Below are 27,924 nucleotides of genomic sequence, written 5' to 3'. Positions count from 1 at the left end.
CTTGCTTACGGAGCTGTATGCTCAGCCCGTCTGTTGCTGTGGCTGTTCGTCACTTCCGGTGACGTCACCTGCGCTCGCTGACTCTCCCGCTCAATTCACATCGGCGTTACACGTGGTATCCGATGGCGGGAATATGAGGCTGCGGCTTTTTTTCAAAGGTTAAGGATGCTCCGGAGCGCACATTATAATGTATAGAAAACTAAGGGCTTGTTCATCTCTGCATCGGAGGTTCAATTCGGGGCCTCCATTGTAGATTCCGTCAAGATTCTGTAGTATAAGTGTTAAGCAAAGAAGTTTCCCACAAATTCAGCAAACTTCTTTGCTTAACACTTATACTACAGAATCTTGACGGAATCTACAATGGAGGCACCGAATTGAACCTCCGATGCAGAGATGAACAAGCCCTTAGTTTTCTATACATTATAATGTGCGCTCCGGAGCATCCTTAACCTTTGAAAAAAAGCCGCAGCCTCATATTCCCGCCATCGGATACCACGTGTAACGCCGATGTGAATTGAGCGGGAGAGTCAGCGAGCGCAGGTGACGTCACCGGAAGTGACGAACAGCCACAGCAACAGACGGGCTGAGCATACAGCTCCGTAAGCAAGAACAAAGATTTTGAGCGGGAAGAATACACGTGGACGCCACCCGCCCGCCAGGAGCCGCTCACCAACCTACGTCCCATCTACAGGAGGGTAACGTACCAAACAGCAGTACTTTATTATAAACACTACTGTTGGACAACTGTTGCAACAAATAACCACCAATCGGAGGTGAAATACCCTATCCATCTAAAACAAAGGAGGTAAATTTAGATTGGATACTAATTCCCTCAAAAAGGAGGGCCCCCATCTCACATTATCTGTTCCCTATATGACAGCATCGAACTTGATACCTATACCTACCTCTGATAGGTTTACTTGACATTTTATTACCATCTGACTTTTATATTATCATCTGACCTTTTTTTTTTTTTTTTTACTACCATCACCTGATTGTATGCATTGATATCATATTGTATACATTGATATTTTATTGTTCTACATTTTTTTTACTTCCAAGGAGAACGCCATTGTGTGCCTAGGATCTGTCACCAACTATACACATATTGGTTGACAGAGACTAGCCACATATTGATTTATGCCAGCAATCTACTTTTCACTTTTTATGCATTGTTGTCATATAGTCCACAATTTGTGCATTGATATTATATTGTCTATATTTTTTACTTCCAGGAGAACGCTATTTTTTACCTAGGTTTAACACCACATATCCAGACAACTTTTATTATTTATTACTGTATCTTTTTGCCAATAGCCGGCACAAACCAGCCAGTTATTACTAATAAAATACTCTTTTACATGCATTACCTATGACTAGAGTGCCATCCCTATACTTTCTCTAAAACTCCTTACACACAAGCGTTGGGTACGCTCTGTTCGGATAGAGCACCTTATTCCATTCCTTGGGTTTTAGTGAGCCGCCCTATATTTATACTTCAAGTTGACATAGATGCCTGATATATTTCCTTAAGAAGATGAAGTGAAAAAAAAAACAGTATTGTACTCCATAGAATAGGAGAAAATGTGTCAATTCAGTATTGACCATGTTACCTCTATGCATTTATTTTTTAATCTTGACCTGCAAAGGAGCATTCCACCAACCAAATACAGAATACACCGTCTGAATCCAGGACCAGACTACAAAGGCAGATAGCTTCCTTAGAACATGACACTGAGCTTGGGAAAAGTCTAATGGCCAAGGGGCCATTAAAGAAGACCAAAGCTTTGTTAAAGTAAGTGGATTATTGCTTACGACTTCTATTGTAACTAACATATAGACTGGCCGACCTGTGAACCCTACTTAGACAACCAGTAGATCTCTGATAGATCCTTAGTAGATTAATGATGCCTTCTTAAAGTGGTTGTCTGACCACGTAGATTAAAAAAATCTCAAAACTGTGTAAAATAATAAAATAAATATTGATCACCTGCCATTCTTGTTCCAAAGTCTCTGTAGACATGCATACATTGCCTTGCAAAAGTACTCACCCCCCCCTTGACTTTTTTTTCGTGTTTTGTTACATTACAGCCTTAAAGGGGTTATCCCATCTTAGACAATAGGGGCATATCATTAGGATATGCCCCAATTGTTTGGTAGGTGCAAGTCCCACCTCTGGGACCCGCACCTACAAGGAGAACGGAGTGGAGAAAGTTGAGGGGGGCGCACTGCGCATGCGCAGCCGCCCTCCATTTATTTCTATGGAGCCACCGAAAATAGCCAAGCGCTGGCTCGGCTATTTCCGTCGGCCCCATAGAAATGAATGGGAGTGGTGGCCGCGCATGCGCAGTGTACTCCCATTCACTTCAATCGGAAAGGCAGGGAGCTGCGCCTGTTGGTGGACGGACCCCGGGAAACCCGGAGTCCTCCAGCCACAACTCTCCCTGGCTCCGTTCTCCTTGTAGGTGGGGGTCCCAGAGGTGGGACCCCCACCTATCAGACAATGGGGGCATATTCTAGCGATATGCCCCCATTGTCTAGGATGGGATAACCCCTTTAAGTTCAATGTCTTGTTAATCTAAATTTTATGTGATGGATTAGAACACAATAGTCTTAGGGCTCTTTCACACTTGCGTTGTTGTGTTCCGGCATAGAGTTCCGTCGTCAGGGCTCTATGCTGGAAGAATCCTGATCCATGCATTCTGAATGGAGAGAAATCCGTTCAGGATGCATCAGGATGTCTTCAGTTCTGGAACGGAACGTTTTTTGGCCGGAGAAAATACTGCAGCATGCTGCGCTTTTTGCTCTGGTCAAAAATCCTGAACACTTGCCGCAAGGCCGGATCCCGAATTAATGCCCATTGAAAGGCATTAATCCGGATCCGGCCTTAAGCTAAACGTCGTTTCGGCGCATTACTGGATCCGACGTTTAGCTGTTTCTGAATGGTTACCATGGCTCCCAGGACACTAAAGTCCTGTTTGCCATGGTAAAGTGTAGTGGGGAGCGGGGGAGCAGTATACTTACCGTCCGTGCGGCTCCCGGGGCGCTTCAGAGTGATGTCAGGGCGCCCCACGCGCATGGATGACGTGATCGCATAAATCACGTCATCCATGCGCATGGGGCGCTCTGACGTCATTCTGGAGCGCCCCGGGAGCCGCACGGACTGTAAGTATACTGCTCCCCCGCTCCCCACTACTACTATGGCAGCCAGGACTTTGAATGGCGTCCTGGGTGCCATAGTAACACTGAACGCATTTTGAAGACGGATCCGTCTTCGCAAGTGAACTGAAAGCATTTGGTGTTACGGATCCGGCGGGCACCTCCGGCAAATGGAGTGCACGACGCATCTGGACAACGCAAGTGTGAAAGAGGCCTTAGTTATTTGGTGAAGTGAAATGAGAAAAATGTATAAATAAAACTATTGTTTAGAAATAGAAAACAGAAAATGGGCATGTGCGTATGTATTCACCCTCTTTGTTAGGAAGCCCATAAAAAGCTCTGGTGCAACCAATTACCTGCAGAAGTCACATAATTAGTGAAATGATGTCCACCTGTGTGCAATCTAAGTGTCACATGATCTGTCATTACATATACACACACCTTTTTTGAAAGGCCCCAGAGGCTGCAACACCTAAGCAAGAGGCATTACTAACCAAACACTGCCATGAAGAACAAGGAACTCTCCAAACAAGTAAGGGACAATGTTGTTGAGAAGTACAAGTCAGGGTTAGGTTATTAAAAAAATCCAAATCTTTGATGATCCCCAGGAGCACCATCATAAATGGAAAGAACATGGCACAACAGCAAACCTGCCAAGAGATGGCTGCCCACAAAAACTCACGAATCAGAGAGGCAGCACAGAGACCCTGGAGGAGCTGAAGAGTTCCACAGCAGAGACTGGAGTATCTGTACATAGGACGACAATAAGCCGTACGCTCCATAGAGTTGGGCTTTATGGCAGAGTGGCCAGAAGAAAGCCATTACTTTCAGCTAAAAACAAAAAGGCATGTTGTGAGTTTGCGAAAAGACATCTGGGAGACTCCCAAAATGTATGGAGGAAGGTGCTCTGGTCTGATGAGACTAAAATTTTACTTTTCAGCCATCAAAAAAAATGCTATGTCTGGAGCAAACCCAACACATCTCATCACAAAAAGAACACCATCCCCACAGTGAAACATGGTGGTGGCAGCATCATGCTGGGCGAATGTTTTTCAGCAGCCAGGACTAGGAAACTGGTCAGAGTTGAGGGAAAGATGGATGGTGCTAAATACAGGGATATTCTTGAGCAAAACCTGTACCACTCTGTGGGTGATTTGAGGCTAGGACGGAGGTTCAATCCAAGTCCAGCAGTTAGATACAGAATGTTGATTCGGGTTAGTAAACATAAATCCAGCTCCAGCAACTCATATAACCCTTAAAATTAATAAACTTTAATTATATATCCTTAAAATAGATTAATAGACAGACAGAACAATAATCACTGAGGGTCAACTCAGATAATAACACAGCAGGCAACTATAAAGATATCCAGAGAGTGGGGGGAACTATCCCTATTACTGTAACTCACCCTGGTCTATTGCTCAGACCCAATAGGTCCCTGCAAGTGGAGGATAAGATATGACAAAAGACAAACAATACATCAATTGATGGACTATGTATACAGCCATTAGTGCTGTGATACGACAGCTAGCAAGTAGAGTTGAGCGAACACCTGGATGTTCGGGTTCGAGAAGTTCGGCCGAACTTCCCGGAAATGTTCGGGTTCGGGATCCGAACCCGACCCGAACTTCGTCCCGAACCCGAACCCCAGTCAATGGGGACCCAAACTTTTCGGCACTAAAAAGGCTGTAAAACAGCCCAGGAAAGAGCTAGAGGGCTGCAAAAGGCAGCAACATGTAGGTAAATCCCCTGCAAACAAATGTGGATAGGGAAATTAATTAAAATAAAAATAAAATATATAAAAATAAACCAATATCAATTGGAGAGAGGTCCCATAGCAGAGAATCTGGCTTCACGTCACCCACCACTGTAACAGTCCATTGTCATATATTTAGGCCCCGGCACCCAGGCAGAGGAGAGAGGTCCCGTAACAGAGAATCTGGCTTCATGTCAGCAGAGAATCAGTCTGCATGTCATAGCAGAGAATCAGGCTTTACGTCACCCAACACTGGAACAGTCCATTGTCAGATATTTAGGCCCAGGCAGAGGAGAGAGGTCCCGTAACAGAGAATCTGGCTTCATGTCAGCAGAGAATCAGTCTGCATGTCATAGCAGAGAATCAGGCTTCACGTCACCCACCACTGGAACAGGCCACTGTCACATATTTAGGCCCAGGCACCCAGGCAGAGGAGAGAGGTCCCATAACAGAGATTCAGGCTTCATGTCAGCAGAGAATCAGTCTTCATGTCATAGCAGAGAATCAGGCTTCACGTCACCCACCACTGGAACAGGCCACTGTCACATATTTAGGCCCAGGCACCCAGACAGAGGAGAGAGGTCCCGTAACAGAGAATCTGGCTTCATGTCAGCACAGAATCAGTCTTCATGTCATAGCAGAGAATCTGGCTTCACGTCACCCACCACTGGAACAGGCCACTGTCACATATTTAGGCCCAGGCACCCAGGCAGAGGAGAGAGGTCGCGTAACAGAGAATCTGGCTTCATGTCAGCACAGAATCAGTCTTCATGTCATAGCAGAGAATCAGGCTTCACGTCACCCACCACTGGAACAGGCCACTGTCACACATTTAGGCCCCGGCACCCAGACAGAGGAGAGGTTCATTCAACTTTGGGTTGCCCCGCAATATAATGGTAAAATGAAAATAAAAATAGGATTGAATGAGGAAGTGCCCTGGAGTACAATAATATATTGTTAAGGGGAGGTAGTTAATGTCTAATCTGCACAAGGGATGGACAGGTCCTGTGGGATCCATGCCTGGTTCATTTTTATGAACGTCAGCTTGTCCACATTGGCTGTAGACAGGCGGCTGCGTTTGTCTGTAATGACGCCCCCTGCCGTGCTGAATACACGTTCAGACAAAATGCTGGCCGCCGGGCAGGCCAGCACCTCCAAGGCATAAAAGGCTAGCTCTGGCCACGTGGACAATTTGGAGACCCAGAAGTTGAATGGGGCCGAACCATCAGTCAGTACGTGGAGGGGTGTGCACAGGTACTGTTCCACCATGTTAGTGAAATGTTGCCTCCTGCCAACACGTTCCGTATCAGGTGGTGGTGCAGTTAGCTGTGGCGTGGTGACAAAACTTTTCCACATCTCTGCCATGCTAACCCTGCCCTCAGAGGAGCTGGCCGTGACACAGCTGCGTTGGCGACCTCTTGCTCCTCCTCTGCCTTCGCCTTGGGCTTCCAATGGTTCCCCTGTGACATTTGGGAATGCTCTCAGTAGCGCGTCTACCAACGTGCGCTTGTACTCGCGCATCTTCCTATCACGCTCCAGTGTAGGAAGTAAGGTGGGCACATTGTCTTTGTACCGGGGATCCAGCAGGGTGGCAACCCAGTAGTCCGCACACGTTAAAATGTGGGCAACTCTGCTGTCGTTGCGCAGGCACTGCAGCATGTAGTCGCTCATGTGTGCCAGGCTGCCCAGAGGTAAGGACAAGCTGTCCTCTGTGGGAGGCGTATCGTCATCGTCCTGTGTTTCCCCCCAGCCACGCACCAGTGATGGGCCCGAGCTGCGTTGGGTGCCAGCCCGCTGTGAACATGCTTCATCCTCATCCTCCTCCACCTCCTCCTCATCCTCGTCCTCCTCGTCCTCCAGTAATGGGCCCTGTCTGGCCACATTTGTACCTGGCCTCTGGTGTTGCAAAAAACCTCCCTCTGAGTCACTTCGAAGAGACTGGCCTGAAAGTGCTAAAAATGACCCCTCTTCCTCCTCTTCCTCCTGGGCCACCTCCTCTTCCATCATCGACCTAAGTGTTTTCTCAAGGAGACATAGAAGTGGTATTGTAACGCTGATAACGGCGTCATCGCCACTGGCCATGTTGGTGGAGTACTCGAAACAGCGCAACAGGGCACACAGGTCTCGCATGGAGGCCCAGTCATTGGTGGTGAAGTGGTGCTGTTCCGCAGTGCGACTGACCCGTGCGTGCTGCAGCTGAAACTCCACTATGGCCTGCTGCTGCTCGCACAGTCTGTCCAGCATGTGCAAGGTGGAGTTCCACCTGGTGGGCACATCGCATATGAGGCGGTGAGCGGGAAGGCCGAAGTTACGCTGTAACTTCTGCACCACCAAATTCAGCACATGCGCCAGGCAAGGGATGTGCATCAAACCGGCTAGTCCCAGAGCTGCAACGAGATTTCGCCCATTATCGCACACCACCAGGCCGGGCTTGAGGCTCACCGGCATCAACCACTCGTCGGTCTGTTGTTCTATACCCCGCCACAACTCCTGTGCGGTGTGGGGCCTGTCCCCCAAACATATGAGTTTCAGAACGGCCTGCTGACGTTTACCCCGGGCTGTGCTGAAGTTGGTGGTGAAGGTGTGTGGCTGACTGGATGAGCAGGTGGAAGAAGAGGAGGAGGAAGCTGAGTAGGAGGAGGAGGAGACAGGAGGCAAAGAATGTTGCCCTGCGATCCTTGGCGGCGGAAGGACGTGCGCCAAACAGCTCTCCGCCTGGGGCCCAGCCGCCACTACATTTACCCAGTGTGCAGTTAGGGAGATATAGCGTCCCTGGCCGTGCTTACTGGTCCACGTATCTGTGGTTAGGTGGACCTTGCCATAGATGGCGTTGCGCAGTGCACACTTGATTTTATCTGACACTTGGTTGTGCAGGGAAGGCACGGCTCTCTTGGAGAAGTAGTGCCGGCTGGGAACAACATACTGTGGGACAGCAAGCGACATGAGCTGTTTGAAGCTGTCTGTGTCCACCAGCCTAAATGACAGCATTTCATAGGCCAGTAGTTTAGAAATGCTGGCATTCAGGGCCAGGGATCGAGGGTGGCTAGGTGGGAATTTACGCTTTCTCTCAAATGTTTGTGAGATGGAGAGCTGAACGCTGCCGTGTGACATGGTTGGGATGCTTGGTGACGCAGGTGGTGGTGTTGGTGGTACATCCCATGTTTGCTGGGCGGCAGGTGCCAACGTTCCTCCAGAGGCTGCAGCAGCAGAAGAGGCCGAGGCTGCAGCAGCAGAAGAGGCCGGGGCGGCAGCAGCAGAAAAGGTAGCAGGGGGAGCCTGAGTGACTTCCTTGTTTTTAAGGTGTTTACTCCACTGCAGTTCATGCTTTGCATGCAGGTGCCTGGTCATGCAGGTTGTGCTAAGGTTCAGAACGTTAATGCCTCGCTTCAGGCTCTGATGGCACAGCGTGCAAACCACTCGGGTCTTGTCGTCAGCACATTGTTTGAAGAAGTGCCATGCCAGGGAACTCCTTGAAGCTGCCTTTGGGGTGCTCGGTCCCAGATGGCGGCGGTCAGTAGCAGGCGGAGTCTCTTGGCGGCGGGTGTTCTGATTTTGCCCACTGCTCCCTCTTTTGCTACGCTGTTGGCTCGGTCTCACCACTGCCTCTTCCTCCGAACTCTGAAAGTCTGTGGCACGACCTTCATTCCATGTGGGGTCTAGGACCTCATCGTCCCCTGCATCGTCTTCCACCCAGTCTTTATCCCTGACCTCCTGTTCAGTCTGCACACTGCAGAAAGACGCAGCAGTTGGCACCTGTGTTTCGTCATCATCAGAGACGTGCTGAGGTGGTATTCCCATGTCATCATCATCAGGAAACATAAGTGGTTGTGCGTTAGTGCATTCTATCTCTTCCACCCCTGGGGAAGGGCTAGGTGGATGCCCTTGGGAAACCCTGGCAGCAGAGTCTTCAAACAGCATAAGAGACTGCTGCATAACTTGAGGCTCAGACAGTTTCCCTGATATGCAAGGGGGTGATGTGACAGACTGATGGGCTTGGTTTTCATGCGCCATCTGTGCGCTTTCTGCAGAAGACTGGGTGGGAGATAATGTGAACGTGCTGGATGCACTGTCGGCCACCCAATTGACTAATGCCTGTACCTGCTCAGGCCTTACCATCCTTAGAACGGCATTGGGCCCCACCAAATATCCCTGTAAATTCTGGCGGCTACTGGGACCTGAGCTAGTTGGTACACTAGGACGTGTGGCTGTGGCAGAACGGCCACGTCCTCTCCCAGCACCAGAGGGTCCACTAACACCACCACGACCATGTCCACGTCCGCGTCATTTATTAGATGTTTTCCTCATTGTTCCCGTTCACCACAATTTAGAAAATGGCAAATTTGGGAATACTTTTTCAACCCAGAACAAAAACTGTGCTTTTACGGTCACTACAAATAATTTGACCAGCTAAAACAGTACTGATTTAGAGGAATATAAATGTCAGGGCTATTTTTTAGGCGCTGGGTGACAGGCTCAACTTGCCCCTGATGTAGTATATGGCCAAAAAATAACCACACTATTGATGGTTAAATGCACTTGGGTGACACAGGCTCAGCCTGCACCTGATGTAGTATATGGCCAAAAAATAACCACACTGTTGATGGTTAAATGCACTTGGGTGACACAGGCTCAGCCTGCACCTGATGTAGTATATGGCCAAAAAATAACCACACTGTTGATGGTTAAATGCACTTGGGTGACAAAGGCTCAGCCTGCAGCTGATGTAGGATATAGCAAAAAATAACCACACTATTGATGGTTAAATGCACTTGGTGGTAGCTTGTGCTGGCGCACCACAAGCCACAAAATGGCCGCCGATCACCCCAGAAAAAAGTGATATAAAAACGCTCTGGGCAGCCTAAAAAAAGTGAGAAATTCAATATCAGCACTTCAATGATCCACAGCTGGAGATCGATCACTGAATTAAGTCTTTTGGAGGAGTTAATCTGCCTAATTTCGCCCTAACGTCGCAGCAGCAACCTCTCCCTATGCTTGAATCAGCAGAGTGACGTGCAGCGCTACGTGACCCAAGCTTATATAGAGGCTGGGTCACATGCTGCACTGGCCAATCACAGCCATGCCAATAGTAGGCAAGGCTGTGATGGCCTCTTGGGGCAAGTAGTATGACGCTTGTTGATTGGCTGCTTTGCAGCCTTTCAAAAAGCGCCAAGAAAGCGCCGAACACCGAACCCGAACCCGGACTTTTACGAAAATGTTCGGGTTCGGGTCCGTGTCACGGACCCCCCAAAATTCGGTACGAACCCGAACTATACAGTTCGGGTTCGCTCATCCCTACTAGCAAGGTACACCGTACATCAAGGTATACGTCATTCAGTACACCCCATAAATAAATATACGTCAATCATAATACCCCAACCCGTTTCCCCCACTATGTGGGATCATCAGGGGGTCAGTAAGCTGATATGATATCTTAGATACCGGATACCAATAATGATGTAATGATATCCGTTATTTGAGTGCCGAATACCAATAATGATATATTAGTACCTGTTGTACCTATGATATTAATACGGTAATAGGGCGGCCATTTGATGATGGCAGGAGGAAATCAGACTCATTAGGACCTAGTGCAGACCACAAGATAGAAGACTGGTCAGAAGTCGATATCCAGTGAGGTTAGACTTCCATAGAGGCATCTGTGGAGGAGAAAAAAATGTGGTATACAACCCAACAAGTCCCAAAACATTACCTCCACCAAAAACCACATTTGTTCAAACCAGAACTCACAGTCTCTGTATGCACCAAGGTGGTCCAATGATTTGTTGGATGCCATCAATACACTTAGATATCCTAGAACCTAGACCATGGAAAGTACACATTCAGCATCACCAATCACAGTCAGAGTAGTAAGAACTCAGAACTCAGGGGGGATGTATATCCCTACTTACAGTCAGTAGTCAATCTCTAGGGTAAAACGTCCCCACTCCTCCATAGGCCCATTACAATATGCGCCCGATGCCCCCCTTTTCAAATACACTCCTCATAATCAAAAGTTCCCGCCACAGTTATTGCGATGCGACTGCGTCGACTACCTGTTATCGTCACTTCCGGTCTCTGGAAGTAGTCATTTCCGGCCAATCGAACGCAAAATAATCCTCAATATGAACACGCGGTTCCGGTCACTTGTTTCCAGTAAGTGGAACGCAATGGACCGCAGATACATGATCTAATCAAAAGGACAATTTGTCCAGGTAAAAGAGGTACAAGTAAACGAGCTTGGCCTGATGGAATATCCTAACCTTATTTGAATATACAAATAGCAGCCTCCATAAGCGAATATGAGCACTAGGGGCAGTATATACATAAGGGGGATATCTAGATCAGAAATGACTAATGTAGATAGTGTATAGGGAGGGAAATCCTCCAATAAAGTTATGAGGTACAGTGATTAGTAGAACCATAGTCTCATACTGTCCATAGACACCTTCCTTCGAGGGTGTCACTCGTAGCAATGAAAAGGTCATATTCATTGATCTCGATGATATTCTATTATAAGATGCTTCCCGCATCTGGCCAATTTAGGGATGCAAAATTTTACAGTGGGCCCGGCCATGTCAGACAGAGACCACGGAGACAGGGCACCGGCTGCCTTATTAATAACAGTCAGAGAAAACAAGAAAAAGTTAATCTCATTAATCCCGCGGGGGGACTGGGACCGGAACCGATGTATCCATTCACATTCCTTCTGAAAGATCTTCCTGTCCCAGTCACCCCCCTGGGGGGAAGGAGGTACCAATTCAAGAACCGAGAATCTTAAACATCTCGGGTCCCCCCCATGGTAGTCATTTACATGCAGTGCCACCGGTGTGGCATTCTTTTTCACTATATCATTCACATGTTTAAGGATTCTCCTCCTCACCTCTCTCACTGTTTTACCTATATAGTCCATTGGACACGTACACTGGCAGATATATATTGCCCCTTTACTCCTACAATTGATGAACTCCCTGACCTGGAAGGTCTGTTTGGTTACAGAGCACGTAATAACCTTAGATGTTGAGATATATTCACATGCCTTACAGAAGCCACATCTGAAAACACCTATAGGTTTACGGTCCAGCCATGTACCCATTTTGACTGGGGGTGTAAAGTGGCTGTGCACAAGACGATCTTTAATGCTTTTTCCCCGCCGATACGTGACAGAGGGGTGATCAGTGACAACATCGGATAGATCAGAGTCCATCCGCAGTATAGGCCAGTATTTCTTCAAGACACTCATCACTTCTTGGTTGGCTACGTCAAAAGTGGAGATAATCCACATCGGTTGCTGTTTATCTAAAGCTCTATGTCTCGGGACCAGAAGGTCAGCCCGATTCTTCTCCTGTGCATATTTGAAGGCCTCATTCAGAACCGTCTGCGGATATCCCCTGGCCCTAAATCTGTCCTGTAATCTCCTTGCTTCACTGAAGAAGGACTCGCCCTCAGAGCAATTCCTCCTCACTCTCAGATATTGACCCCTGGGTATACCCCGTTTAAGAGGGACAGGGTGGTGGCTATTCCAGTGAAGCAATGAATTAGTGGCCGTAGCTTTCCTATGTATGTTCGTCAAAAGTCTGTCACCCTCCTTTGTCCCCCGTACATCTAGAAAGGTGATTGTGTTAAGGTCTAATTCATAGGTGAATCGGAGGCCAATTTCATTGTTACAGGTTCACCTTCCAGCAGGACAATGACCCCAAACACACTGCTAAAGCAACACTTGAGTGGTTTAAGGCTGGGTTCACACGGGCGTCACGTTTTGGCTCAGGATGCGTTCCAGGTGCATTGCGGCAAACCTGCGCGAGTAGGTACGCTATTTCAGTAAGTTTTGACTGCGATTGCGTTCCGTTGTTCAGTTTTTATTGCGCGGGTCATACGTTTTGCACGGGCTTGATAAAAAACTGAATGTGGTACCAAGACCCGAACTTCTTCACTGAAGTTCAGGTTTGGGTTCAAGGTTGTGTAGATCCACCGATTGATCGCTGTCGGTCTCCTGTTCTTTCAGGAAGTGTCAAAGGACCTGTGGTGACGTCACTGAGCTCATCACCATGGTCATGGATCATGTGATGTATCATGTGATGAGCACAGTGACGTCACCACAGATCCTTTGACAGGTCCTGAAGAAAGAACAGGAGACCGGCAGCTATGCGATCAATCGGAGGAGGTGAGTTATTATTTTTTTTATTTTTTAACCCTCAATTGACCTTCTACTAAGCATTCTGTATTAAAGAATGCTATTATTTTCCCTTATAACCATGTTATAAGGGAAAATAATACAGTTGAATAGACTTTCATCTTAGCAACCATGCGTGAAAATCGCGATTTTCACGCAGCCCCATTCACTTCTATGGGGCCTGCATTGCGTGAAAAGCGCACAATATAGAGCATGCTGCGATTTTCACGCAACGCACAAGTGATGCGTGAAAATCACCGCTCATGTGCACAGCCCCATAGAAATGAATGGGTCCGGATTCAGTGCGGGTGCAATGCGTTCACCTCACGCATTGCACCCGCGCGGAAATCTCGCCCGTGTGAACCCAGCCTAAGGGTAGAAACATAATGTGTTGGAATGGCCTAGTCAAAGCCCAGATCTTAATCCAATAGAAAATCTGTGGTCAGACTTAAAGATTGCCGTTCACAAGGAAGAATGGGCAAAAATCCCAGTGGTAAGATGTGGCAAGCTCATAGAGACTTTTCCAAAGCGACTTGGAGCTGTGATTGCCGCAAAATAGTTATACACATTGACTTTTTCTGTTATTTTGTCCTATTTGTTATTTGCTTCACAATAAAAAAAAAAAAAAAAAACATCTTCAAAGTTGTGGGCATGTTTTGTAAATTAAATGATGCAAATCCTCAAACAATTCATGTTATTTCAGATTGTGAGGCACCAAAACATGAAAAAAGTCAAGGGACTGTATGTGATGCTGCCAGTGATTACTGGCTGCAGCAGGCATATGTTCATGTCGAAAGGGACTAAGAAATACAGTCCAAAGACTGGTGGGGGGCTTAGGAAATATTGGATTGGGAGCAGCATGAGATCAGTAAGGAGAGCACAAAAGTAGTGTGAATGGGCGCTGTGTATAGAGATCAGAAAGTGGCAACACTCCTGTCCCTGAGGTCTAATGATTCCCAGGGGCGAGGAGTCTGTCAAAGCTGCTGGGTCTTGGCAGACCTGGACCAGCTCTACAGTGAGGTTGTACAACCTCACTGGAGACTGTATTCCCCCTGTAACTAATATGTCAGCCGCAGTTACAGAAGAAATCGGCAATAAGTAAATGTAAAGTTCAATGTCCCCCAAACGTCTTGTATAACCTCATGAGGGGCACAAAGTGTAAAGTAATTAAAAAAAAATGAAAAAAACAACATAAATGTTGTACCTAAAAAAGTGGAAAATGCGCCTGGTCAGGAAAGGGGGAGGGGAGGGGGTTAAATGGCCTGGTCTGAAACTGGTTAATGCTGTAAGAAAAATGTTTGCTATAGTGTGTTTTGTGAAAAAGGAAAGTCAATGGTGAACATATGCAGCATACAGTTGGGTACTTAAAAAAAAAAAAAAAAACTCTTCCTTCACTTGTGAAGCAATAATGGCACAAAAGGCCACACATTCAGTTAGAGTAAGAATACAGAAGCTGCTGTTTTATGTTGCGTTGTGTTTGATACCTATGAGGTGTGATTTATTTAAATTTTTTGTATTTTAAAGGTTGGTACAGAATTTTGCACTTGATTTTGAGAAAAGAATTGGAGGATCAGGACATCAAGTGGATACCCTGGAGCTATCGAGTGGTGCAAAAATCAATCGGATTTTTCACGAGCGTTTCCCTTTTGAGTTACTAAAGGTAAACACCTATTTCTTTAATTAGAGTGATAGAAAAAAAAAAATGTTTACTTAATTGTGATCCTTGCCGCTGGTGGTTTGTTAACAAGCTCCCAGATTACATTTTAACTAGAAACGTGTTTGAAATCATTTCAAATAAACCAGAATTCTTTTAATCTGTCATCCAATAATTCAGAAAGCATGATCCTGCAATATCTCCTCAGATGTTAATTACAAACAGCGATGTCACAGCTCATTAGTAATGGAATGTCTCAGGAATAATCACAGTGATGTCACAGTACAAGCATAATAAACACTGTGAAGTCATGAAAAAGCATTACTGCACACAGTGATGTCACAGCCTGGGAATAATAAACCTAGCACCATAATATAAGGATAATGCACATGGTGATGTCATAGTGCAAGGATAATAAACACACAGATAAAAGTAAAAGGTGGTGTGCACAGCAATGTCACAGGACAGGATAATAAACACTGTTTCAGTTTAGCTACCATTTGTAATTGTGCATTTCAGCACATATCAACATATTAGTTTCATTTAGGGTCCATTCACACGTCCGTTTTTTCTTTCCTGATCTGTTCCGTTTTTTGCGGAACAGATCTGGACCAGATCTGGACCCATTCATTTTCAATGGGTCCTGGAAAAAATCGGACAGCACAATGTGTGCTGTCCGTTTCCGTTGTTCCGTTCCGCATGTCCGAAAAAATATAAAACATGTCCTATTCTTTTCCGCAAAAATCGGATCCTGGACCAATACAAAGTTAATGGATCCGCAAAAAACGGAAGACATTCGTATGTCATTACGTATGTCATCCGTTTTATGCGGATTCCGTTCCTGGAAATTAGGCTTCCTCCCCAGTATTAAATGTGACCAGTGCGGCCCCCCTCCCTCTATATTCATTGGTGGCCAGTGCGGCAGTGCGGATTCCCAGTAAGTTTTCTACAGATCAGATTTTTCACTTCGTGAAAAACTCAGATCCGACAGTATATTCTAACACAGAGGCGTTCCCATGGTGATGGGGACGCTTCTAGTTAGAATATACTGAGAACGGTGTACATGACTGCCCCCTGCTGCCTGGCAGCACCCGATCTCTTACAGGGGGCTGTGATCTGCACAATTAACCCCTCAGGTGCTGCGCCTGAGGGGTTAATTGTGCATATCATAGCCCCCTATAAGAGATCAGGGGCTGCCAGGCAGCAGGGGGCAGACCCCCTCCCTCCCCAGTATTAAATGTGACCAGTGCGGCCTCACATCTCCCCCCCCCCCCATCATTGGTGGCCAGTGTGGATTCCCAGTATTAATAAATGTGACCAGTGCGGCCTCACCTCTCCCCCCCCCATCATTGGTGGCCAGTGCGGATTCCCAGTATTAATAAATGTGACCAGTGCGGCCTCACCTCTCCCCCCCCCCCATCATTGGTGGCCAGTGCGGATTCCCAGTATTAATAAATGTGACCAGTGCGGCCTCACCTCTCCTCACCTCGCTGGGGCTCCAATCGGTTACCATGGCAGCCAAGACGCTATTGCAGTCTTGGCTGCCATGGTTACTTAGCAATAAATACAAGCATTATACTTACCTGCGACTGCGAGCTGCGATGTGTGTCCGGCCGGGAGCTCCTCCTACTGGTAAGTGACAGGTCTGTGCTAAAAGCAATGCGCCGCACAGACCTTTCACTTACCAGTAGGAGGAGCTCCCGGCCGGACACACATCGCAGCTCGCAGTCGCAGGTAAGTGGGTAAACTGGGACTCCGATCGGAACTCTCCGCTGCCACCAATGATGGGGGGGGGGGGAAGAGGTGAGGCCGCACTGGTCACATTTATTAATACTGGGAATCCGCACTAGCCACCAATGATGGGGGGGGGGGGGGTAAGAGGTGAGGCCGCACTGGTCACATCCGCACTGGCCACCAATGAATATAGAGGGGGGGGCCGCACTGGTCACATTTAATACAGGGGAGGGAGGGGGTCTGCCCCCTCCTGCCTGGCAGCACCTGATCTCTCACAGGGGGCTATGATTCGCACAATAATTGTGCGGATCACAGCCCCCTGTAAGAGATCGGGTGCTGCCAGGCAGCAGGGGGCAGTCATGTACACAGTTCTCAGTATATTCTAACTAGAAGCGTCCCCATCACCATGGGAACGCCTCTGTGTTAGAATATACTGTCGGATTTGAGTTTTCACATGTTTCCGTTTTTTGCAATTTTGCTACTATTTAATAATCTGTGTGCCAACCCTGTGACTTTTCATTTATAGGCCTCATAATAAAATGTCTGGTAGACTACAGAGTGGAAAATGAGTGAGAATGTGGGTGGCTGTAGTAATGAAGACAACAGTAGCAGCACCAGCCATCTAGCCAGTAGTAGTAGTAGTAGCAGCAGCAACTGCAGGCCACAATTGTCCCTCTCTTCCAGTAGGCACCAGATCTCGATGTCGCCTGCGACATTGTGCCTTTGAGCCTGCGATCAGCTCATTCCTCCTGCTCCTCCTCCTTGCAGCCCCAAAGAGGCATTTCACTTGCATCATCTGTCTTCACTGCCCCCCACTGCACCTTATTTTTACCTAGAGACAACAACACCTCATGTGCTATGGAATATACTCATAATAGTCTTCCTGTTGATGAATTGTGTGAGCACAGTCAGCGCTTGGACTGTCATGAGGAGGAGGTTTAGCCGAGGCAGGGGACCCCATGCATTGCTGTTTTGGTGGGGTGTTGGTAGTAGTAGCAGAGGCACTTGTATACACAGTGATGGCGTTAGGAGTAGTGGCAGCCCTAGCAAGAGTGGCACTTGGGGCAAATACTGAGGAGGGAATCGCGAAACAGCACAAGTGGCCCATGATGACATAGCACAGTCTTATAAAAGTGGCGGGGAGAGTGAGAACAATGATGATGATGATGATGTGTTGGACAGAACCTAGAAGCCGGCTCATGGTACTGAGGAGGAGGTGACATAAGAAGAGGAGGGAGCTGACGGCGACGGCAATAAAGAACAGAGGCAACATATGGCCAAAACCTCCTAAAAGACTTCCAGGGACAGATCTGCTTCTGGTTTAATTGGTGATGGTGCTGATGCTGTGGGTGCAGGCTCAAAATGTGCCAGACCTAGGCCAAGCTTGGCTGCTGAAAGCTGTGTGAATTAAAATAAATTGTGAGCGTTCAAAAACAAACAAGTATGTGGCCTCTATTGCAGCACATCAGGCAACATCACCACATCCAGTGGGAAAACAGAACTGGCCAACATTCAGAACAAGTCTGCCCTCCATCTCCCGTCTTCTTTGTGGCAGCCAGGCCTCATCCCACAGCACTACAGTGTTATTATTATCATCATCATCAGTTACTTGTTCTTCCACTCGGACTCCTCCTCCTCCACTCGGTTTTCAGCCATCTATAATGGAATATGTGGCCAGAAAACAACTCTATGCACCCAGAAATCTAGTTGTGGCCAAGCTCCATTCCTACTTGGCCAAGTTGCTGGCAGTGTAGTTGCTGCTGTACTAGTTAGTTGTGGTAATTTCTTACCAGCTGTCCGTAAAACATGTCTTGTCAATCTCAAATGTGGCACAGTTTTGCGTCTTAATAAAAATATTATTCATCTGTATGGCATTCATACTTTTTGCCAGCTCTATGTAAAATGTGTCTCGTTCTCTAAATGTAGTGTGGTTCCGTGCCGTCACCCAAATTTAAGTCAGCACTCTCCTGCTGTCTCTGCTACAGCAAGTAGCAGAAGTTGCAGCAGCCAGTTCAGTTTACTACATGATGGAGCAGTTGCCGCTACAGCTCCAACCTGATGCACATCAGCAGATGGACATGCACCGCCTGAACAACTAGGTTAACTCATACCTGGGCTGTGCCCTTTCTCCTGCAGAAACCCTGGAACCCTCAGGATCTACAAAACAACACCCTCCTCCCATGCAACCTCCACTTTCTCAGACCAGGATGCCACTCCATCTGTTTCCTACACGTATATACTGTATGTCATGTCACTGTATATAATGTCATTGCATAATACTGTTGAGGGCAACCTGACAATAAAATCGTTTAGTCCTCTGCCTTGGTGGGCCTCAAAGCAGCCGCTTCTGCTGCTTCCATTATAGCTACACCCCTGACTGTTCCCTGACTCTATGGACTTGTGGGGAGGTAGATTGGATCAATGGCTGGAACTGGCCCAGTTTGATATCACTTTACTGACTTGTCTAGCCGCCAGTGTCAGCTCAGAGAGGAAATTCAGCACAGCAAGTGGCATCTTCAGACCTTAGCAGGCAGAATTGTCCTGTGCAAGTGTCCAAATTACATATGTCAAAATTATTCATGCACATTAATCCATGAAGATTTCCACACATCTCCGGCTGATGGCAATGATTAGATCTGCCATTGCTGACAGTGGCTATTTATCACTGGCCCAGTAATGCAACTGCTGCTGTATGCATGTATGCCATAGTTTTCCATACTGTACTGCATCTGCTATTCCCCCTACTGTCATTACTACCACTAAATAGCTGCACACCTCCTGCCATCTCCATTAGGTTTCGCACTGCACTGCTGCTCCCAAAAAAAGGAGAATTTGTGGACGCTTGTTCAGAACAAACCACTGCTTTTTCCGATTCTACCGTGTCTAACCATCAGCAGGCATCTACGCCAATAATAGACAATTTATGGAATGGTTTTTAATTAAAAAAATGCAATGGCACAGTGTGTTTTTAACCCCTTAAGGACCAGGCCATTTTTCACCTTAAGGACCAGACAGATTTTTGCAAATCTGACATGTGTCACTTTATGTGGTAATAACTTTGGAACACTTTTTCTTATCCAAGCCATTCAGAGATTGTTTTCTCGTGACACATTGTACTTCATGAAATTTTCTAAAACCCACTTTTTAAGGACCAGTTCAGGCCTGAAGTCACTTTGTGGTGCTTACATAGTGGAAACCCCCCATAAATGACCCCATTGTAGAAACTACACCCCTCAAGTTACTCAAAACTGATTTTACTAATTTTGTTAACGCTTTAGGTGTTCCACAAGAATTAAAGGAAAATAGAGATGAAATTTCTAAATTTCACTTTTTTGGCAGATTTTCCATTTTAATCAATTTTTTTCTTTAACACATTGAGGGTTAGCAGCCAAACAAAACTTTTATTACCCTGGTTCTGCGGTTTACATAAACACCCCACATGTGGTCATAAACTGATGTAAGGGCACAGAAGAAAAGGAACGCCATATGGTTTTTGGAAGGCAGATTTTCCTGAACTGGTTTTTAGACACCATGTCCTATTTGAAGATCCCCTGATGCACCCTTACAGTAGAAACTCCCAAAAAGTGACCCAATTTTGTAAACTAGAGGATAAGGTGCCAGTTTTATTGGTACTATTTTGGGGTACATATGATTTTTAATTGCTCTATATTATCTTTTTGTGAGGCAAGGTAACCAAAAAATTTCTGTTTTGGCACCATTTTTTTTTTTTTTACAACATTCATCTGACAGGGTAGATCATGCTATTTTTATAGAGCAGGTTTTTACGGGCGCATTGATATCAAATATGTCTACTTTCTTTGTTTCAGTTTTACATAATAAAGCATTTTTGGAAAAAAAATTATGTTTTTGTGTCTCCATTTTCTGAACGCCATATTTTTTTTATTTTTCTGCCAATCGACTTGTGCAGGGGCTTGTTTTTTGCAGGAAGAGTTGACGTTTTTATTGGTACCATTTTAGGATTTTTGATCATTCATTTGCGTTAACCTCTTAAGGACATAGGGCGTACAGGTACACCCTTGTGCCCTGGTACTTAAGGACACAGGGCGTACATGTACGCCCTGTGTATTTTCGATCACTGCCGTGCGGCTGGCAGTGATCGGAACCCGGTGCCTGCTCAAATCATTGAGCAGGCACCTAGGCTAAATGCGCGGGGGGGTCCCGTGACCCCCCCATGTCGGTGATCGCGGCAAACGGCAGGTCAATTTACACCTGCGGGTTGCTGCAATTTCTGCAGTTTCTGCGGGGATCAGAAACTTTAGTATTCCTAAAATATATCTGTATCCCCCCCCCTGCACCCCTGAGGGATTTTAGCCCTGTGGGAGGTGCAGGGGGAGGGTTGCGGGCGGTGCGGCAGGCGGGATCGCGATCCCCCGCCCGCCTCCCCTTGAATAATCGTTGGCATCTAGTGGGTATACCAGGGTGCCAGCACATTGCTGGCACCCTGGTATAAATGGTTGACATCTGAGATGCGATGTCAGCCGTTTAACCCTTTCCATACAGCGGTCCGTACGGACCGCTGTATGGAAAAGGTTAACAGCTCAGGGAGCTCCCTCTCCCATCGGGGGGCTGCTGTGCCTTTGCAGCCCCCCGATGGAGAGGGAGAGAGCCCTCAGACAGCCCCCCGACAGCCCCGTCCTTACCCTTCCCCGTCTGCGAAGTTCTGACCAGTACTGAGCAGATGGGGAAGGTTCCCATGGCAACAGGACGCCGTCTCAGGCGTCCTGCTGTCCATGGTGCTGAACAGATCTGTGCTAAAAGGCATAGATCTGTTCAGAAAAAGTGTAAAATACAGTACAGTACAATATATATTGTACTGTACTGTATTATACAGACATCAGACCCACTGAATCTTCAAGAACCAAGTGGGTCTGGGTCAAAAAAAAAGTGAATAAAAGTGAAAATAAAGTAAAAATCAAAAAACACATTTATCACTGATTAAAAATGAAAAAAATAAAATTCCCTACACATGTTTCATATCGCCGCGTCCGTAACGACCGGATCTATAAAACGGTCATGTTACTTTACCCGAACGGTGAACGCCATAAAAATAAAAAACTATGATGAAATTGAAATTTTGCCCACCTTACTTCCCAAAAAAGGTAATAAAGGTGATCAAAAAAGTCGCATGTACGCCAAAATTGTAACAATCAAACCGTCATCTCATCCTGCAAAAATCATACCCTACCCAAGATAATCGCCCAAAAACTGAAAAAACTATGGCTCTTAGACTATGGAAACACTAAAACATGATTTTTTTGTTTCAAAAATGAAATCATTGTGTAAAACTTACATAAATAAAAAAAAAGTATACATATTAGGTATCGCCGCGTCCGTATTGCCCGGCTCTATAAAAATATCACATGATCTAACCCCTCAGATGACCACCGTAAAAAAATAAAAATTTAAACGGCGTAAAAAAAGCCATTTTTTGTCATCTTACGTCACAAAAAGTGTAATAGCAAGCAATCAAAAAGTCATATGCACCCCAAAATAGATGCCAATCAAACCGTCATCTCATCCCGCAAAAAATGAGACCCTACTTAAGATAATCGCCCAAAAACTGAAAAAAACTATGGCTCTTAGACTATGGAGACACTAAAACATTTTTTTTGTTTTAAAAATGAAATCATTGTGTAAAACTTACATAAATAAAAAAAATTGCATAGATATTAGGTATCGCCGCATCCGTGACAACCTGCTCTATAAAATTACCACATGATCTAACCTTTCAGATGAATGTTGTAAATAACGAAAAAAAAAAAACGGTGCCAAAAAAGCTATTTCTTGTTACCTTGCCGCACAAAAAGTGTAATATAGAGCAACCAAAAATCATATGTACCCTAAACTAGTACCAACAAAACTGCCAACCTATCCCGTAGTTTCTAAAATGGGGTCACTTTTTTGGAGTTTCTACTCTAGGGGTGCATCAGGGGGGCTTCAAATGGGACATGGTGTAAAAAAAAACAGTCCAGCAAAACCTGCCTTTCAAAAACCGTATGGCATTCCTTTCCTTCTGCGCCCTGCCGTGTGCCCGTACAGCGGTTTACGACCTTATATGGGGTGTTTCTGTAAACTACAGAATCAGGGCCATAAATAATGAGTTTTGTTTGGCTGTTAACCTTTGCTTTGTAACTGGAAAAAAAATATTAAAATGGAAAATCTGCCAAAAAAGTGAAATTTTGAAATTGTATCTCTATTTCCCATTAAATCTTGTGCAACACCTAAAGGGTTAACAAAGTTTGTAAAATCAGTTTTGAATACCTTGAGGGGTGTAGTTTCTTAGATGGGGTCACTTTTTGGAGTTTCTACTCTAGGGGTGCATCAGGGGGGCTTCAAATGGGACATGGTGTCAAAAAAACAGTCCAGCAAAATCAGCCCTCCAAAAACCAAACGGCGCACCTTTTACTCTACGCCCCGCTGTGTGGCCGTACAGTAGTTTACGGCCACATATGGGGTGTTTCTGTAAACAGCAGAGTCAGGGCAATAAAGATAGTCTTGTTTGGCTGTTAACCCTTGCTTTGTTAGTGGAAAAAATGGGTTAAAATGGGAAATTAGGCAAAAAAATGAAATTCTCAAATTTCATCGCCATTTGCCAATAACTCTTGTGCAACACCTAAAGGGTTAACGACGTATGTAAAATCAGTTTTGAATACCTTGAGGGGTGTAGTTTCTTAGATGGGGTCACTTTTAGGGAGTTTCTCCTCTAGGGGTGCATCAGGGGGCTTCAAATGGGACATGGTGTAAATAAACCAGTCCATAAAAATCAGCCCTCCAAAAACCAAACGGCGCACCTTTCACTCTACGCCCCGCTGTGTGGCCGTACAATAGTTTACGGCCACATATTGGGTGTTTCTGTAAACGACAGAGTCAGGGCAATAAAGATACAGTCTTGTTTGGCTGTTAACCCTTGCTTTGTTAGTGGAAAAAATGGTTTAAAATTTAGACAAAAAAATGAAATTCTCAAATTTCCTCCCCATTTGCCAATAACTCTTGTGCAACACCTAAAGGGTTAACAACGTATGCAAAATCAGTTTTGAATACCTTGAGGGGTGTAGTTTCTTAGATGGGGTCATTTTTGGGTGGTTTCTATTATGTAAGCCTCGCAAAGTGACTTGAGACCTGAACTGGTCCCTAAAAATTGAGTTTTTGTAAATTTCTGAAAAATTACAAGATTTGCTTCTAAACTTCTAAGCCTTATAACATCCCCAAAAAATAAAATATCATTCCCAAAATAATTCAAACATGAAGTAGACATATGGGGAATGTAAAGTCATCACAATTTTTGGGGGTATTACTATGTATTACAGAAGTAGAGAAACTGAAACTTTGAAATTTGCTAATTTTTGGTAAATTAGGTATTTTTTTGTGCAAAAAAAATAATTTTTTTGACTTCATTTTACAATGTCATGAAGTACAATATGTGACGAAAAAACAATCTCAGAATGGCCTGGATAAGTCAAAGCGTTTTAAAGTTATTAGCACTTAAAGTGACACTGGTCAGATTTGCAAAAAATGGCCTGGTCCTAAGGTGAAAAAAGGCTGTGTCCTTAAGGGGTTAAGGGGTTAAACAGACCGTTAACACTAGCAACCATGTGTTTACCCATAGTATGTATGTCAGTGTCGGTCTGACATTATTTACTATTGCCATCATTACGTTAAACTACTTAATGTGTGTGTGTGTGTGTGTGTGTGTGGGGGGGAATTTAAAAAAATTCAACAATGAAAGAAAAAATATAAGTTCTAGGAGATCTCAGTGTCATGGACCAATTGTAACACTTTCGATTTGGGTACAATTGATTCGGACTTGAATCGAATTTTTGGACTGATTTATTCCAAACTAATTTCAAGATAATCTCTAATCCAACCAATCTAGCATTTATTACCTACTGTACCCGCTGGTGGTTTCTGGCTTGAATAGTCCTTGAATACCTTTATGTACTGCATAAAAGGTATACTGCAAAGGTTAATCTTTTCTGGCTTTGTGTGTGCAGATGCTCTGAGCTAATCTGCCCTCCTATATATGCTGGACTGTTTTCTACCCGTTGCCTGAACTTTAGGTTTCTAGTTGTCTAGTTAACCAGTGAAGGTGTGCTATTCTGTCTGCCTTGTACAGAACTCTTGCCTGTTTACCGACTCTGATACTCTGCTACCTGCCCTGACCTTGGATTAGTTTCTCAGATATGCACAAACTCTATCTGCCCTGACTTTAGCCTGACTCTTGGGTTTTTGTTCCCTACAGCGAAGTCCACATCCCTTTATGGGGGTTAAAGGGTGAATCCAAGGGGACTGCCATGACAGTGCCCTTAAGTTGAGCTCAAAGCCAAATCAGTTAGTTGGCACAGTGGGTCCATGGCCATTGTCTGTCACACTGCAATACTTAGACTCCATGATGTTGAAATTAACTGTACTTAGATCCCCAAAGAAATCGTGATGATCTAAGTGTGATTCACCTGAACCTTAAAGATCCAGGATCTTTTTGCGGTATTGTTGACATGATATGACATACTATTATGCTTAATGATTTATCTTCACCCTTCTTATATTTTCATTCTATTGCAGACAGAGTTTGAGGAAAAGGACCTACGGCGAGAGATTAGTTATGCCATCAAAAACATCCATGGCATCAGGTACTTTGGATCCTTGTACAATAAACTCATTTTCATAGCTGAACTTATTTCCTTATGCATTATGTACATCCCAAATAGTTATGTATGGGCAACAACTAGTTAACACTGGCATTCTTAGCCAAGTTTCCAGGGTGATGGGCTTGTCCTGCTTCTTGGTGAGTCTTAGCTGAACAACACTTGACACAACACATGCATGTGTGTGCCCCTACAGTGTGGACCCAAAGAGAAGCCTTTTCAAGGAAAACACCATTCCTGAGACTGAAAACTTTGAACACGGACAGGCCATCTGAATGTAAGATCGGCATCCCGCAACCAGGGAATCGCAGAAAGTGTTAATGAGAATGAAACTGCATGCCTGTGGTTATTTGGAAGGATTGCAAAGTGTGCCGTGAGAGAGAGAATGAGACTCAGAGAGGACTACTACTACCGTCATTGCTACTGCCTATACACAACTATTGGGAAATGCCTGTTCTGTAATACAGGGAGTGCAGAATTATTAGGCAAGTTGTATTTTTGAGGATTTATTTTATTATTGAACAACAACCATGTTTTCAATGAACCCAAAAAACTCATTAATTTCAAAGCTGAATATTTTTGGAAGTAGTTTTTAGTTTGTTTTTAGTTTTAGCTATTTTAGGGGGATATCTGTGTGTGCAGGTGACTATTACTGTGCATAATTATTAGGCAACTTAACAAAAAACAAATATATACCCATTTCAATTATTTATTTTTACTAGTGAAACCAATATAACATCTCAACATTCACAAATATACATTTCTGACATTCAAAAACAAAACAAAAACAAATCAGTGACCAATATAGCAACCTTTCTTTGCAAGGACACTCAAAAGCCTGCCATCCATGGATTCTGTCAGTGTTTTGATCTGTTCACCATCAACATTGCGTGCAGCAGCAACCACAGCCTCCCAGACACTGTTCAGAGAGGTGTACTGTTTTCCCTCCTTGTAAATCTCACATTGATGATGGACCACAGGTTCTCAATGGGGTTCAGATCAGGTGAACAAGGAGGCCATGTCATTAGATTTTCTTCTTTTATACCCTTTCTTGCCAGCCACGCTGTGGAGTACTTGGACGCGTGTGATGGAGCATTGTCCTGCATGAAAATCATGTTTTTCTTGAAGGATGCAGACTTCTTCCTGTACCACTGCTTGAAGAAGGTGTCTTCCAGAAACTGGCAGTAGGACTGGGAGTTGAGCTTGACTCCATCCTCAACCCGAAAAGGCCCCACAAGCTCATCTTTGATGATACCAGCCCAAACCAGTACTCCACCTCCACCTTGCTGGCGTCTGAGTCGGACTGGAGCTCTCTGCCCTTTACCAATCCAGCCACGGGCCCATCCATCTGGCCCATCAAGACTCACTCTCATTTCATCAGTCCATAAAACCTTAGAAAAATCAGTCTTGAGATATTTCTTGGCCCAGTCTTGACGTTTCAGCTTGTGTGTCTTGTTCAGTGGTGGTCGTCTTTCAGCCTTTCTTACCTTGGCCATGTCTCTGAGTATTGCACACCTTGTGCTTTTGGGCACTCCAGTGATGTTGCAGCTCTGAAATATGGCCAAACTGGTGGCAAGTGGCATCTTGGCAGCTGCACGCTTGACTTTTCTCAGTTCATGGGCAGTTATTTTGCGCCTTGGTTTTTCCACACGCTTCTTGCGACCCTGTTGACTATTTTGAATAAAACGCTTGATTGTTCGATGATCACGCTTCAGAAGCTTTGCAATTTTAAGAGTGCTGCATCCCTCTGCAAGATATCTCACTATTTTTGACTTTTCTGAGCCTGTCAAGTCCTTCTTTTGACCCATTTTGCCAAAGGAAAGGAAGTTGCCTAATAATTATGCACACCTAATATAGGGTGTTGATGTCATTAGACCACACCCCTTCTCATTACAGAGATGCACATCACCTAATATGCTTAATTGGTAGTAGGCTTTCGAGCCTATACAGCTTGGAGTAAGACAACATGCATAAAGAGGATGATGTGGTCAAAATACTCATTTGCCTAATAATTCTGCACGCAGTGTATACCTCTGACCTGTGCCTTTTGCTGCTATATGTACTACTGCTCCCATCATCTATTCAGTAAAGAAAGACTTTATTTATTGTAACCAAACGGCCTGTTCATTGACTCCAGCATCCTCCTTCCACCAACCCTGCACCTGCCTTGCACCCTGCCACTGTACCCCAACTACCACCAGACGGGAGTCCTAAAAAAGGCTGGGGGGTATTACGGAGGAGATCAGGGAATTTTTTATGAATAATATAGGGTCGGCACCTATAGGAGTAGGAAAGGAAAGGAGATTTGTCGAATATCCCTCACATGAACATGAGGTGTCGTTTGTGAAGGCGCAGATAGATTTAAAAGAACATCTACTTCGCATTGCAGATCATAGACATTTCTTTCTTAAACAAAAATACTTTGAGGCTGGGGAAAACTCTGGCAGACTATTGGCTAGGATCATCAGGGCACAGGATGGTCCATCCAAAATTCTGTCCATCCAAAGAACTGATGGGTCTTTGGCCACGACGGACTCTGATATCCTGACAGTATTCCATACGTACTATCAAACTTTATATCAAACTAAGTCGACTGTAGACTCCCAAAATATTACAGAATATCTTGCTGGGATCAATATCCCGCGGCTTTCAGGGGATGGTGCGGACTACCTAGACCAACCTCTGACATTAACCGAACTAGAAGTGGAGCTTAAATCTTTCCAAAATGAAAAGGCTCCCGGGTTGGATGGTTTACCGGCTGAGTTTTTAAAAAAAATATAGCAATCTA

General features: G+C 45.2%; 1 protein-coding gene across 1 annotated transcript in view; it reads left to right on the top strand.

The window, feature by feature from the left end:
* The window catches only part of DNM3 (dynamin 3), a 377,707-nt gene that overhangs the window by 3,436 nt on the left and 346,347 nt on the right, over window positions 1-27,924 (top strand). The window contains 3 exon segments of the mRNA XM_040407594.1: window positions 1,653-1,795; window positions 14,610-14,745; window positions 25,054-25,121. Of these exon segments, the coding sequence (XP_040263528.1) occupies window positions 1,653-1,795; window positions 14,610-14,745; window positions 25,054-25,121 (347 nt within the window).

Source organism: Bufo bufo, chromosome 9 (assembly GCF_905171765.1).
Source record: "Bufo bufo chromosome 9, aBufBuf1.1, whole genome shotgun sequence".
NCBI lineage: Eukaryota > Metazoa > Chordata > Amphibia > Anura > Bufonidae > Bufo > Bufo bufo.
This window is presented reverse-complemented; position numbering and strand designations above follow the sequence as displayed.